Source organism: Stigmatopora argus, chromosome 4 (genome assembly GCF_051989625.1).
Source record: "Stigmatopora argus isolate UIUO_Sarg chromosome 4, RoL_Sarg_1.0, whole genome shotgun sequence".
Classification (NCBI taxonomy): Eukaryota; Metazoa; Chordata; class Actinopteri; order Syngnathiformes; family Syngnathidae; genus Stigmatopora; species Stigmatopora argus.
In genome coordinates, this window is record NC_135390.1 from 8,404,958 (window position 1) to 8,420,967 (window position 16,010).

Here is a 16,010-nt window from a genome sequence, read left to right on the forward strand (position 1 = left end):
AGGTATTGTGGCTTTGAGAAAAATAATCACCTTCCAGCGGCTTTACAATCTGCAGCTTCTCTGGTAGGTAGGATCTGGCGGTGAATGAGTATCCCGACCACGCGCTTCTCAGCGATGGATCGGAACATAGTGAGAAAAGACTCTCTGTTGGTGTGCCTGGGTCTCCGCTACATTCCCCGCCTCCCTTTTCCTCCTCTTTGGCAAGGTACGCCAATTTCCTCTCCCTTTCGTCTTCAAAGAAACGTTTTTCCGAGAGGTAGTTGTCGCGGCGTAGAGACAGACGCCGCAGGGCTGCCTCCAGGTCACGGCTACCAGGGGTACCTGGAGTTCCAGGGGGACGCTTATTTGAGTCCTCAGATCTGGACCAACAGACAAGGATGTTACAATCAATTTTTTTTTTTACATGTACGTTTTCCCCCTAATAATTGGTGCTATGCTCGATTCTCTTTTATCACTCACCAGACTGATTATAGTTTCAATTAGTACAAGATTTTAGTTTCACAGCATGGTGGTTAGCACACAGGGTGTGTTTTATTTCTTAAAACTAAATCTTCACCAAATAGAATTAAGGGATACATTAGATAGATGAAAAATGCAAGAGAACTTAATACTTTTTCCCAATTGAATTATTTAATTAGTACCCATCATCTGGTGTCTCTAGGATACCGCTACTCCGGTTGTCCAACATCATTCCGCTTCCCGTTTCACTGCCATACATAGAGTTGGAGCGAGGTGTGCCCACCCGGCTGGAGCGGCCCGAAGTGATGCATGATGACTGATTAGAGCCCGGGATGTTGAGGGGGGAGGGGGAAAGCGACAGACGTTGCTGACGCATAAGGTTGAGGTTTTTTACAGTCTGGAACACACGTTTTGGCTGCAGTCTAATGTGCAAATCACATGGAAAAATGGTTGAAACAACAAATTATGGCTAGCGATTGAGGTAAACCAAAGTTTTTAATTTTAACCTTTGCTCCTCGACATCTGGATCATCCATTTGAAGTTCTTTCCTCATAGTACCTTCTATTTCTGCAGCTAGAGAGTCCTAGAAAAAAAGCAGATTTTTGTTAGGAGGTTCATAAATAATATCATCATAATAGCTTAAATTAACAGATACCACCGACGTCTAATGAGCAGCATTTTCTGCTCACCATTGGAAACAATCCCAGAGAATGGAAACGTCTCTGTGTGTTAGATGGAACTGTTTTATTCCTCAGATTTTTCAGCTCCTCTTGAGCCTCATGTAACATCTCCATGCACTCTGCATACTTGTCCTGCAACTCACGTAACTAGTGAACAAGCAAAAGAAAAATCAAGGGAGAAGTTAAGCTATGAAAGTCGAAGCATATTTAAGAAAAAAAATCAGATCTAATGTGTTTACAATTACTGCTTTGCTATCAAGTCCTACTTTATAGGATATTTCAATGAAGTGAGAGGTTTATGTAAAGGAAAAAACAATATGTATATATATGGATATATGAAAGCATATATACACTTTTACTGGAGAGCAGCAAGGTGTGCCGTAAAAATTAAAGCATACCTCAGCAGTGAGTTGTCGCTGAGCATCTTTGGCAGCCCCTAAATGCTGTGTGAGTTCCTCGTTCTCTACAGCATACTGCAAAAAAATAATAACAATCAAGTTGGATGAACTATAAGTACAAATATCACGTTAGCAGAATACAATGTGGGAATGCACACCATTTTGGCCTTTTTCTGGAGGTCTACTATCTGGGACAGAAGATGAGTGATCTCCTCTTGCTGTCTGGAAGCATCGTCAGATTTCTTCGCCAGGTCTTCAGCCAGAGAAGAAATTTGCAGGTTGGCAACGCCTGACAACAGTGGAAGTAGCAAAGCGATAAGCAGGCACCACTTTCACAAAACAGTGAACGTGAGAAAGGCTGAAGGGGCGAGAATACTCACGGAGTTCTTTGACGCAGTCATTGACCAACTGTTGCTCTTTTTCTTCAAAGAAGAGTGTTTCGGTCTCCAAGTGACTGGCCTTTAGCAGAAAAGATTGATAAATAAATTGTACTAACACCAGAGGTCAGCTGAAAGTATGATATACATATAACTTGTAAAATGAAAATTGGGCAGACTTGACGCATAAGAATGGGTTTAGTGGAAACTAACAAAACACAAAACGTATTCAACGATTTGTTCCATTTTGAAATACATAACCTAGTGTAACAGTTATTTTGACTGAACACAAATTGTGGCAGGCAAAACAATACTATTTCAATTTATGTGTATGAACCTCAGAGCGAAGACATTGATTTTCCTCTTCTAGATCTTTCAGTTTCTTCTGCAAGGAGTCCAATGGGAAACAAGTTGGCGTTGACACATTGCTCTCACTGGGTCGTACAATACTGAAATACAGGTATGCACATAAATTAGTAACGTTGTAGTAGCCTGTATATACAATACTCTGTCAAAGTGCCGGCCCGGGGGCCAAGTCTGGCCCACCGCCTCATTTTGTGCGGCCCGATTAAGAAAATCATGAGTTTCTATTTTAGGATCAAATTCAAATGATGATAGATGTACATTACATTTTCTGATTTTCCCCTTTTTAAAATCAATTATTGCAAATTTTTTCAATCCATTTTTTTTCTTTTGTGTTTTTAGTTCAAAAAACATTTTGTAAAATCTAAAAATAAATATACAAATATTTTCCGTTTTCCACTTTAAAAAAATATTTTGTTTCCATTTATAAAACATAATTAAAAGACATTTTCCAATACTAAGAAAAAAAGCTCAAATAAACATTCCTTTGGATCCACAAAAATGGACTATTTAGGGCTTTTGATCCAGTTCTTTTAATCGAATTTTAAAAAATAAAAAAAAATCTAGATATTAGATCTAAAATGGTCCGGCCCACATGAAATGGAGTTGACGTTAATGCAGCCCGCGAACCAACCCGAGTTTGACACCCTTGCTGTAAGCCAGACGTCAACTCGATTTCATGTGGGCCGGACCATTTTAGATATAACATTTAGATTTTTTTTAATAAATGGATTAAAAGAACTGGATTAAAAGCCCTGAATATTCCGTTTTTTATAGATCTAAATCAATGTTTATTTTAGCTTTTTTTATATATTTTTAAATTTTACAAAATAATTTTTGAACTAGAAAACAGAAAAACTTGATTAAAAAATTACAATTATTGATTTAAAAGGGGGAAAATCAGGAAATCTAATATACATATATACTCTTCATTTTAATTTGATCCTAAAACAGAAAGTCGGCACTCATGATTTACTTTTCCGGGCCACACAAAATGACGCGGCGGGCCAGATTTGGCCCCCGGGCCGCCACTTTGACACATGTGCTGTAAGCCATTGAGTTAGGTTGACACGCATCATGAAATGAGATAAGAGACAGTCTGAGAATACAAATAATTCCACCTATAAAATATTTTTTGTACACTGAAGATACATGTTTCAATATATTGCACAGTACTGCAGTGTAATTGTTATTAATTGTTCACTTTTGGAAGAAGCTTCATCATAGATTTTTCCATACAAAAAAAACATTCATTGAATTTAGTCGTAAGTAAAGATTTTAAATAACAGTGACGTGGGATGAAATAGGTTTTGATTTTGCAGATGGTGGGATTGAACTGCATCACACTGAAGGGAGTTCAAAAAAATAAAAAGAGCCTCACAGTGTGGGAGTGGTTGACTCCCCCTCGCTTTCCTCAGCAGCGGTGGTATAGAACTGCAACAGCTCATCTTTCACGGACACGTCATGGCGCAACTGGGATACCTAGTTGTGCAAAAAAATAGCTTGTAAATTGTATCCAACTATTCCATTCCTGTGCAAAACAACATCCTTGGACTAGAGAATTGTATAAAATAGCCTTCGTAATTTGAGGGCAGTGTATGGAATTGAGTAGGAACTTTAAGAATGACAAGCATGTTGATAATGATAAAGCGGCTTCACAAGTCTTACGATGACTCTCCCACCTCCTCTCGTATGTGCTCAACTTGCTCCTCCAGTAGTTCGTTTCTCTCACTGAGGGTCTTGTTTTTCTTCAGAAGTGACTGACCGATGCGGGCTGCTAATTCCAAGTCACGTTCTTTCTGCACAGGATCCAACATTAAACGACAGAGAGTTATGAGTTACAGCCAACACAGAAATAGCATTTGCACACCTACAGATGTATTTAGTTAAAAAAAGAACAACAACAGCTGATGATACAATATAATAATACCACTCCCAAATTATATTACTTATGTAAGACTCCCTTGATCAATCATTAACATGACTGCAAATCGAATTATACTACTGTGTGATAAATAACAATATAATCGATTAGAAATAAACCTGTCACAGAAAATCATGTTTTAATTGATTCCTGTACCACTGTTCAATAAAGGATTTTTTTATGCGTCATGTCAACTGAGTTGTAATACCTTTGAAACGGTTTGTCAAAGAGTTAATGTGGATCAATTTGAAGTGACTGAACATATCTCACCTCTTCCAGCAGTCGAGTGACGGCGTCAATGTCACTGTAGGTCTTTGTCATCTGTCCAACTCTATCAGCACACAGTACTGCATAAACAAGGGAAGGTTTACTTGCACTTTAAATGTAAATCATTCCTAACATTCAAACACCACTGCAAATAACTAATTACAAAAAGAAAATATATATAAGTAGCTTTGTTTTGAGGTGGGCAGTCATAAATCGCAGGCTATGAAAAAAGTGCAATTTAGAATCCCGATGATAGGAGACTGTTTTAACCAAACTGTAACAAAAAATAAAGATATCTGGTACAAATGCTGACTGATTAAGATGACAGTGTTCCATTCATTCATTTTCTGAACCACTTGTCTTCACAAGGGTCGCAAAGGGTGCTGGCGGCTATCCCAGCCAGCACAGACGGGGGACACCCTGAATCGGTGGCCAGCCAATTGCAGGGCACAAGGAGACAGACAAGCATTCACGCTCACACTCGTACCTAGGGGCAATTTAGAGTGTTCAACCAGTCTACTATGCATGTTTTGGAAATGTGGGAGGAAACCGGAGTACCCGGATAAAACCCACTCAAGCCCAGGAAGAACATTTAAACTCCACACAGTGAGGATCGACCTGGGATTGGAACCTCGACCCCAGAACCGTGATGCCGACGTGCTAATGACTCGTCCGCCGGGCCGCAGTGACAGTGTTCTATTAAAAGTTAAATTCTGACAGTGCCTCAAACCGGCAAACCATTACTAGACCTAATCAGCTATTCTTGTTTGTATGGTCTCTGTGTAGTCTCATCAATGTATTTAAGGTGAGGCATGACCTGCTTTTTGGATGTGTAATATCATAATAGTACAAAAGGCGTACAGTTAAGATAAATTTACTTTAAAAAGCTAATGCCCACTGTAGCCTACATGCTCGGTAGGCAATCTAACAAAATTTAAAACAGAGGTGGCTGATGCAAATAAAATATTTTCATTTTGTGCCAGAGGTGGGCTAGGAGCCGAGGACCGTAGCAAACAAATGCAAATTGAGAACAAATGAAAAGATGAAAAATAAATCTCTGGATTGTAAGAGGAAAAAAAACTTCCTTTCTTTCACTTTACTTGCCAGGTGTTGAGCAGGCATGCAACATATGATGTATAGTGTTTTGTTTGTCAGTTTTTCTTAAGTTGAAAATGCTTAATTGTTACAATAACATAACTGCAAGTAATGTCTCAAAAGAGTATGAACACATGTTTAAGGAAAATAAGCAAAGGTGTGCGATAAAAATGAAAAATGAAATTTATGAGGCCATTCAAAATACAATAATAATAATAATAATACATTATTTCTTTTCACATTTTAGTTCTAATCAATGGTTTAACCTATTTGAGAGATGTTGTTAACAGTGCGTATAGTAAATGACACCACCTGGGCCCGCATTTGAATAAGTGGCTGTAATTTAATATGAATGGGGATGGCTGTTTTCTTTTGTGTTTCACACACAATATATATTGTCTAGGTAACCTAAATTGACTATTTCTCCAATGTCAAATACAGCATGCAGTAGTAATGAGATTGTCATTACAGTAGTTGAATTACGATAACTAAAACTTTTTTTTGTGTGACTGTGTATTTAAAGCCTAAATTAAAGTCTTTAGCTCGGGTGACTGCTTTCCAGAAATAGGCTTAATGAAATTTAAAGTTTAGAGAGGAGACTGTCGAATAATCCTGTAATTTGAAACAGACCAGATTTGTTGAGGGTAGGATCAAGGGAAAGAAAGACCAAAACAATGCACAATGGTTTGGAAATTTCCCATAAGGATAAGAAAAGCCAGTCATAAAATCAAACTAAATGGCTAATTTTCCATGTCAATTGAACCCATAACATATGTACAAAATACAGGTGCTGTTCATAAACCACAATCTATTTGAATATTATCATTCATTGTGAGGTTCCACACTGAACAAAAAGAGTATCATTAAAATGGTCATTAATGACACTGCCGTGTTCAAGTTAGATTCCCTCAGTGAACTATTCCTTGTATGCTTAATAAAGTGGGATGATTGCAGAAATACAGAAACAATGAAATCAGCACCCCTTCTAAACTAAGATTAACACAGGTCAGCCTAATCAAGATGCATTTATTGATTTTAAAGTTGGCAAGAACAATAAATAACTGGGAGTTACTCTACATGCACACTTTGCTGACTACCTTCTGAAAGAACTCGTTGCTCCTCATCCATTTTAACCACCTCTTCTCCCTCTCCCTCACTTGCAAGAACATAATCCATTTCCTCGTGTGCCGCACTTTCTTGTTCAGGCACATAAACAAATTCTGCAGGATCCTTTTCCCAACACTCTGGCCCATCATCAGAACCAGTGAACGGGAGAAGTGCCATCTTCCAAGTGCAGAGGCTAACTTCTGAACGTCAACAACTGCATGTGCAATTCCATGGCATCTACCTGTGTTGTAGATGTTCTAAAGTCCAAAGCAACTCCAGGCAGTGTTACTTTTTCAAAAGGCATTTTAAGTTGTTGTTTTTTCAGTTCCAGAAGTGTGGTCCATACAATTTGCAGTGCAGCATTGCTGTAAAAGTTTGTCCATTAAGGGAAAAAAAATGAAGTAAGCTAAGAGATCTATTAATCCTGTGTCCTTTGTCATTTGTGCCCTAGTGTGTATGGAAGAGTGTGCGATTGTGTTAGTGATAATCAGAAACCTCAACTCCTCCCCTCATCTCTTATTGGTTAGTTAATGTTCCATGCCTTATTATCAGATAAGAATAAATGGGCACAGAGCTGGGTTTTTTTTTCATCCTTACATGTTAAAAGAATTTCCAACAATCCTCATACCTTCAAAAAGAAGAGATATTAACATGAAAATTTTCCCAGGGTGTATTTCAATACAGTTGGTACAGTCCAGTTCTGTCTCTGGTGACAATAGCAGCAAACAACAAGAGCCACCTGTTTTGGAGGTGGGGCCACACAGTCTTTGGTGGTTGAGGTTTTGCTAGATGTCAAAGCACATACTGTGCCCAATAAATGAATTTGGGTCGCATCCAGGGAGCCCAGCTCTACACTCATTAGTCCCTGTTAATGACTGAAATTGCTATAGAAACTGACACCAGCCGAGTGAGCTCCCATATGCTTGAGTAACTTAACTCAATGGTGGTAAATTGTCGATGTAATGGTGCAGAAGAAGAAAAAAAATAGTGCTGCAGATTTTGCACACTTATTCCGCTTACCATTTGTTGTTCTGGTCTTTTTAAACTCATTTTTTTTCTCATGGTTGAAAAGACCCCAAATACATTTGGTTAATTAAGATGCTACATTTAAACATTTGGATTTTAGTTCAACAGTCTTTAAAAAAAAAAAAAAAACAATGAAACAGGCCCAGAAAATCATGCTATCTCTAAAATGATTCCATGTAATTCCAACCATAGTTAAACAAAGGCGGGTCATCTGATTATCATCACAGGCCTTTTCAATCAATGTGTCTGACTATTTAAAGTGTTACCATTCCTAGCTGTGCTCATTCTAACAGTTTGTTGCAACTATTGACACTGTAATCGAAATATTTCAGTTACAATGCAAAATACTTTTGTCCGCCTAACATCATTTTTGGCTCAGTCTTTCAGGATCACAACTAAAATTCCTAAAAGGCCACATTGATATAGTTCAGTGTTTTGTTCTTCACTAAGTATGAATGTTTTTGTCTTGGCGGAAGAACCATGACCTGCACCTGAGCTTTCTGATAGGATGAAGGAATTCTGGAGAAAACTGTGCAGCTCAAAAGATTACATTGTACACTGCACAGATTTAAGATACCATGATTCACATGCCGTCTTGTCGAAAAGCTTGAGTTTTGTCACATCTGTTACGCTCCCAGAAGCCTGTCGCTATTCATAGAACAACACAGACGGCGCAATATGTGAGGATGTACAGTACATTGACCTTGGAATTGGTCTCTGAATTTTTTTCAGGGTTATTTAAGGCTCTTCTTACTATGTTTCTCTTCATTTTGTCATGTTTTCCTCTGGCAGCTGGGTATATCTAGGTAGGGTTGGCCACTGCCACATGGACTTTAAACATCTGACTAAGTGTAACTCTAATTAAATAAACATTAAGGAGTTTGAAACTGAATTTACAATGTTCACCTTTAACATGTTTATCTCTGTCATGCTCTTTCTAATCTCAGTACACAACTCTCTTCTTCACATTCTGCAGTCCATATTCACTGCTGTAAACGCCCTGAACAAATAGCAACCCGAGTATATAGTTACGTAGATGCCTTTGTTATAAGTTTAAGGACAACTTGTCAAACTAAGGGTGTATTCACACCAGGAAAATCCATCATTCACTTTTATTTGGGCTGGACCAAAATACAATGCATCATTTTTGGTTTGATGCACTTCCTTTTCTAATTGCAATTGTCACAAATCTCCCAGATCTTGACAACAAACCCACGCATGTGCAAACATCGTTCACTCATTGGCCAGATAGTATGGGCGTAAAAGATCACGGAGTTATGATGCTAGCCAAACTACATTTCCCATAAAGCCCGGGGCTATAGAAAACTGTTACATGCAAAAAGGTGTCCGGTTTCAGAACTGGTTAACACCACGGTGAGGGGGCAAACTTTCATGCCCCTCCAATTAGTTCTTGAATCGGCCATTTGCTCCGCACCAGAGTTAGCTGTTTTTTATTCATGCCAGCCTGAAAGGTGCACATCAAAACTTTTAGGGTTTATTCCACACTAAACAGTGCAGGTGTGAATACAGCCAGGGCACTCCTTAGTTTAACGTATAAATATTTTCAATATATTCTGGGATAGGATAATTTATGTCTATGCTTCTTTTTTGGGGGCAAATATTGATTTAATTGGTAAAGCTTTAATTTTCTATTTTATAAGTTTCAGGTCATTTGCAGTGACTATTCTGTTTTGCTATGCTTTGTTTTCATCAATAGCGGTCTGAAAACAATGTTGCCCACATGTACAAATACAAGTGGTTCATTTACGCTAGTATTGTGCTGATTTATCACAGGTCAAACTTTTAGGAAAGAGAATGACTTTATGATACAAAGACTAATCGAGACGGTAAATTTTCAAATTTGTACCAGCATCTTAGTAAGAAATGTTTGAAAGGAATCCTAACATAAACTGTGACTATGAAGACATATGGAAAAATGTTTTTAGTTTATATATTCAAACTGGTAAAGAAACCTAAACTCTGAATCATTTTGCCCAGATTCATCCCTTGTCAATCAAAACAAAATCTTACAATTTTGTTCAATACTTTCAATACCCTTCATTTGACTTGAGAAATGTGCCATCCAACTGTTGGCGCTTTGCTGTAGTGTATCTGGGCGTAGTATAACAATCAAACGCTAAATGAAAGCCCACCTACATAAACATCCCTCTCTTTTATACCTCCGGCGAATGTCTAACTGTCTGATTTCTAGCCATGAGTCTGCACTTTGCAAAAAGAAACACACCAGTTCAATGGTTATCCAAATAAAGACATAAAACTGTCTTTTTCAGTAACATTGCATAAAAATAACGAGATCAATATTGCGTCACAAAGATTGGTGGCTTCAACTGAATAATATTAAGCAGCTCACATTTAGGGAGGAAAGCTCCTTCTAGTAGTTATGTAACATCTGAAACTGACAAACATGCGCAACCTTTTGATTCTCTTTAATTCAGCCTCAGCTCCAGGAAAAGTATAAATACTATAAGCTGAATACTTGGAACCTTTTGAAAATATAAAAATAAAATCCTGTTGACAAATGGCAAAAAAGCTGATTGTATTCAAATAAATTAATGACATGCCTTAGACAATCTGCCTAATAACAAATAGCATACAAGAATGCAACAGCATGCAGAGACACTTTTAGTTTGGTTGCATGACCAGGTACAATCAAGCAGGTGGATGTTACATGCATCAATATGTAAAATAATTATAAAACTGTAAAATATATACCAATTTAGTCCACCACTCAACCACTTTATTCTGCCTATTTTTACATAGGCACATCTTTCATCTTATTTCTTTATGTAAATAAAGAAATAAAATGGGAAAAATATGATGTTAAGAAGTCCAGTATGAACAAAGATTGTCATTAGCACAGTGACTCAGCCTCTAGTCAAAAAGCCAACACATTCAATCTTTACACTGCTGCGATACCAGTTAACATTCCATTTACTAATGATAGTTTACATAGATACATTTTTCCCTTGTAAGAAAAGTACTTTAACATCAATCTTGCACAGCGGCTCATACAGCCAGATGACGCGATAATCAAAGAGCATTATACCACAAGGAAATGGGTTTAGATCGAGGGCACCCCTTCTGAATTAATCCTCTCAGTCCTAATGATAGCTACAAATACAAAATAGCCATCTGGCAACTATTCTCTCCTTTACTCGTGTATTACATAATCTGAAACACAATATTTGAAAATGTGCCATCTCTCTCATTGGAGGCAGTTTAGGATATCACATACAGAAAGACAGACTGTCTTACCATCAGTACATTCCTCATAGTACCAGTCCAGTTCATAGTAGTCTGACTTCACAACCCTCTGTCCTCTCCTCTTCATCCTCAATACTCAGAGACACAGTTCTATTGTAACATCTCCAATATCTCTTGTCTCTCCAACACCCCGGCATGCTCCGAGATGACCAGTTCTAACTGGGATCCTATATCCTCTGATGGTATTTGTCTGTCAATAAAAAAGGGTCAAGTTCTCCTCTCCCAGAATAGTTTGCAGTAACTATCTGGCACGATGTTTGTCCCACAAAAGAAGCGCCCCAATTCACCCGCGAGTCCTTTTGGTCCCACACTCATTAGCAGCTTGCAGTGCTTCCTATCGTTTCTGGTGCCATGGTACCAAACAATTCCCTGATCTGTAAATGTCACCAGTTGTTTGGAGGTCTTGCATTAATATGCCATTGTTTTAGAAATATCTGTTAGGATCCTTTAATTGGTCTCTGCCTCTTTATCCATGGATGTCATCATTTTGGTTGTTATTCCATTTTCAACAGTCACTGGACATGTGTCAGTATCTTCTCTTGTCCACCTGCATCACTGGTTTCCTTTAGCATTATCTTCCAGTCTGCCGACTATTAGCATCTTGCCTTACTTATCATAGTATGATCACCTTTTTAGTTTTACAGCATTCTATGTTCAATCCCAGCACTAGATTGACACGTGGACCACTGCATCTTTTACCGTGGCTCAATAAATCCAATGATGCAGAGTGTGACACTGCAAACAGCAGCAGTCACGGGGTTTGCAGCAGAAACGATGACACCGTCAAGTGGGCGGGGTGAGCCAATTCTAACAACCAATGAGATGAAGCGTTGCCATCTTTTTGCCAACCTCTACCGCCCACTCCCCCTCCCCTAACTTGTCCTTGTGAGTGGTTGCTATAGCAGCAGGCTCAGACTCCAAAGCCCATGGCTGAGCAGCATGTAGAAGCAGTGTGGAGTACAAATAGATGACGTGGACACTACGTAGTGAATGGCCTGAATCGTTGATTATTATGTAACAAAATGTAAATGGAAGTTGAATATGATTTCATATTTTAAAAAAACATACATGTTAATGAGTAATATTTTATCCAGGTAGACAAATAGAAGAGCTTATATTATGCATATATATTGTCAAAAGACAATGTATCAAATAATGAAAGAAAAAAGCCTATTCAATCAAGTCAGTTCAACTAACACTGGAAAAGCGGTCAAACAAATAAACAGTCCAAGGGGTTGAGATGAAACAGATACTAACCATTGGTGCTTATTCCTCAGGCAAACTGACACTACTGTGTTGATACCTGACCATTTGTTTGAGGCATTAAGGAGCAACATGACTCCAACAGGGACAAAAAATGCCATCACTACACAGACAGTTGTCAAAAATACAGCAAATAACAAAACAAAAAATGTCAGCTGCCACATTACAATGTCTCAGACCAAAAACAAGAAACATACGCTTGCATGGTTCAGAAAGAATAACTTACCGTTCAGAGTGGATGCTATTTATATGATTGCTGATCTAATTATAGTACCACAATTTCACTGTTCAAGTAGATGTGACCTTCTAAAATGAATTACAATAAATAATAAAAGCATATTTACACTTCATGTAATTGCTAACCTGTGGATGAATTTGTGATCTATTTATAATATATAGTCGTTCAAATATCGATGAAAAATTGAAACTCCGCAAGATTGCAAAAGCAGGAAAAGGTTGTGTACCACCATGCCAAAACACATATGCTTTTCCCTTGTCATTAGCATTATAAACACTTAACTGTGAAACTTTGCTCTAATTCTTACATATAGCCATAGATTCAATAATGCCTGTGTCTATTACTGATACGTTTTTGTCATTTATTTCTGTTGTGCTGAATTACTTTATACGTCATTATAGCATTGTTGTAGTAGAGCTTCCCATACTTAGCACTTTATCGGGAATGCTGCAATATTGCAGCTTTACATTTCTTCAGTTCTTCCTGTACTTTGTTGATATAATATTTTTTGTCACATTTAGTGTAAAAAACCTATATATATATATATAAGATTAGAGGAACTAAATCGATGGACAAGCCACAAATTCCTTGTGCTTATCACAAAGGAATTATTCAGCTTTTTACATGGCACATAAGCAATAAGTCAGACAGTGATCAGATGAAAACAAACATGCCGAGTAAAAATTAAAAGGACAAAAATTCAAATAAGAGAAAGAGACGGTGAAGAGACACAAACAAGTGAAAATACAATCCAGAGAAAGATAGAGACAGGCTAAGGGAGAGAGAGTGAGCAAAACCGATTGTTGTGGAAACTGTGGTCGAGCAGCTGATTAACTTTAAAGCAACTAGTAGTAAAGTTCAATATCAACAACAACTTCCTGGTTTATGAAATTCAACTTTCAGCTGTGAGCCTTAATGGAAAGCTATACTTTTACAATCACTGTCAATAAAGTTCCTGTATTAGAAGATTGTTTATTGATGACCCTAATCAAAGGGCATTGAAAATATTTTTTACATGATGAACTAGAAAAGAGATGGACTCACAGAAGTACTTGAGGGTCTCATCTATCTGTTCCGTAGTCAGATCGAAGGAGGAGCTTGGGTCCACCAGAGGTGTGTGCAGCCAGTCATCTTGCTCGTAGCCGAAGATGGTGTCAGCCCTTAGTTTATAGACTGGCAGCTGTTCTTCCAGAAGGCTAATAATCTCAAGTTCCGGCAAATCAGTATTGTTACACACATCTGAAAGTACAAAGACAAATTATTTGTTTGGCCATAGCATTATGAAATGCTGTTCCATGTCACAAATTAGTCCCACATCATGGATTATCCTGAAGCGCAAACACTAACTATTTTTCTAATGGTTTAAGAGAAATAGTACGCCATCTAGCGCTGAATTGGGGGAACACACTATTTAAAGTTAAATTAAAGGTTTTCCAAAAAAGACCAAGAGCAAATGTACAACTTTATTCATATTCATAACATTTTAACAAATCATTCACTCACCTCAAAGTCACTCAAGACATAAAAATCCTAAGCTATAGATAGGATCCAAAAGATCTATTTTTGTACATGAAAACAACTTCTTGTCCTCTACAAAGTCTGGATTTATTTTAGGCTACTGCTCCTTTGATTCAAAATTACACATTTGTCTGTTGCAGTGGAAAAAGAAAAAAACGTACTTTTGAGTTACAATATTGTGCATATGTTGACAAATCAGTACATCATGCCTGAAATGAACAATATGGGATTTATTTAGTGGGTGGGTGAGGATTAAAAAACACTGCAACAAGCCAGTAAACAGTATGCAGAATAATTATTATGATAATGAGCTTTTGTTGTCACTAATTTTGACTGTCTTTTTCCCGCTGCAAGGATGTCCTCAATTCTGTCTGTGTCTGTACTTGCTAACAATGCTGTCTTACTGTCTTTGTTCATTTAGACTGAATGCCTGACTCTGTTCAAGAAAAATACAAACATCTACACAACAGTTTTCTCCTTCAGCAAATGCAACCAGTAAAGTTTTATCACGGTGCAGTCATTATTTGGCAATAGAGTTTAACATTTTGATTAATGTCATATTTCTCTAAAAATGTTATTTAAGCCACCACATTTACATTAAGTGAGCATTCTGCAATTGCCCACCAGGGTCAGTAATCAGGGAGTCATTGTGTGTCTAGGTCAGTGTAAACCCTACGCCAATTTGGAGCTCTTCAGTTATCAAACTTTTTCCAAAACTCTTGCCAACAGCTATCCAAGTAAACCTCTCAGGAGTTCACTTAACACTAAAAACTGTAATTATAAGGGAAGTAATATCAATGTTGAGGATTATCCTGCAAATTTGATATTGAAGTGCTTACTGTTTTATTGTATTCATTTGTGTACTATACATTAATGACATTTATAGCTGTAGACGGACCAAAAATAGAAAAATATTTTTTTTAAAAATCTGATGTTTTTGTCACCCCGTGACTCTTAAGCGGTATGGAAGATGAATGAATCAAAAGATGATTGATTTTGTTACACTACATGGTTATTGTCTTTGAATATATTGATAATCCCAAAATATTTAACATGCTTTTAGTTTAAATTTCTGAACTATTACCCCAAAAACCCATTGAGTGACACCACATTAGCAACAGTCTGCAGGCACAGACAGCTATGAACAGTTCAAGTTCAAATTCAGGAATAGTCCACTGTCACACTGTTATTTAGAGCAATAAACACTGCAACATGTGCAACAAACGAGAAAAAAAACCCTAATCATCAGGCTAAACCGCTATGCAACTATTCCTGGATGGGAGGCTGTACTTACTATACAATACATACAAACTACTTGCCTTTCACCAAAAAGACAAGTACTGACACTACATTACAGTCAATGAGTCATTTTTGTTTTGTCTCCATGTGAACTGAAACTTGGATCAGAATGGGGCAGGAAAAAAACAGCCTGGATTTAATCCCACCGTCTGTCATGTCGGTGTGGTAAAATTATTAGAACAGTATGAACAGAGTTTAAACAGTACAGTAACTGTCAAATATGGTTTTGCTCCATAAAGCAATACAGTATATTAGTTCCACTGATTAACAAGGAGAAAACTCCCATGATCAGTATAATCAGTACTGTTTAGTTACTTAAAAATGGTAATTAGAACACAAACAACTTTCAGGATAACTAACAGTCCAACTACCATGTCACACAAATATTTTTTTTATACATTATTTGTTTTTTAAGTATTATATAAGGATATAATAAGGAGTAAACAAAAGGACGGTCACGGCAACAGATGCCAGAAGGACACAAAGACAAAAATGGAGTGACAACGGAACAGTGAATGAGAGTCACTGCCCCATATGTCACCAGACAGCAATTGAATGAACACAAAGCTAGCAATGTACTCACTCATGTTGCCTTAAGCCTGAACAAAAACCGTATGCCCACGACCTCGATCACATTTTCCACAAGGCCCGGACAGGACAAGGACGCAAAGGAGCCAGAAGAAGTGAGAAGAAGAGTGAGAAAGAGCATTG

At 37.6% G+C, this 16,010-nt stretch overlaps 1 protein-coding gene across 3 annotated transcripts in view; it reads right to left on the reverse strand.

The window, feature by feature from the left end:
- The window catches only part of LOC144073190 (trafficking kinesin-binding protein 1-like), a 31,024-nt gene that overhangs the window by 7,012 nt on the left and 8,002 nt on the right, over positions 1 to 16,010 (reverse strand). For 2 of the 3 annotated variants that reach the window (XM_077598826.1, XM_077598828.1), the window contains exons 4-15: positions 13,527 to 13,721; positions 4,472 to 4,548; positions 3,960 to 4,076; positions 3,659 to 3,759; positions 2,252 to 2,363; positions 1,918 to 1,996; positions 1,696 to 1,826; positions 1,538 to 1,612; positions 1,149 to 1,286; positions 966 to 1,042; positions 642 to 881; positions 31 to 359 (exon numbers count right to left, since the gene is read on the reverse strand). In XM_077598826.1, coding sequence (XP_077454952.1) covers positions 31 to 359; positions 642 to 881; positions 966 to 1,042; positions 1,149 to 1,286; positions 1,538 to 1,612; positions 1,696 to 1,826; positions 1,918 to 1,996; positions 2,252 to 2,363; positions 3,659 to 3,759; positions 3,960 to 4,076; positions 4,472 to 4,548; positions 13,527 to 13,721 — 1,671 coding nt within the window. Of the gene's footprint in view, positions 1 to 30; positions 360 to 641; positions 882 to 965; positions 1,043 to 1,148; positions 1,287 to 1,537; positions 1,613 to 1,695; positions 1,827 to 1,917; positions 1,997 to 2,251; positions 2,364 to 3,658; positions 3,760 to 3,959; positions 4,077 to 4,471; positions 4,549 to 10,972; positions 11,714 to 13,526; positions 13,722 to 16,010 lie in introns of those variants that run through there. The other variant, XM_077598827.1, reaches the window with a different exon arrangement.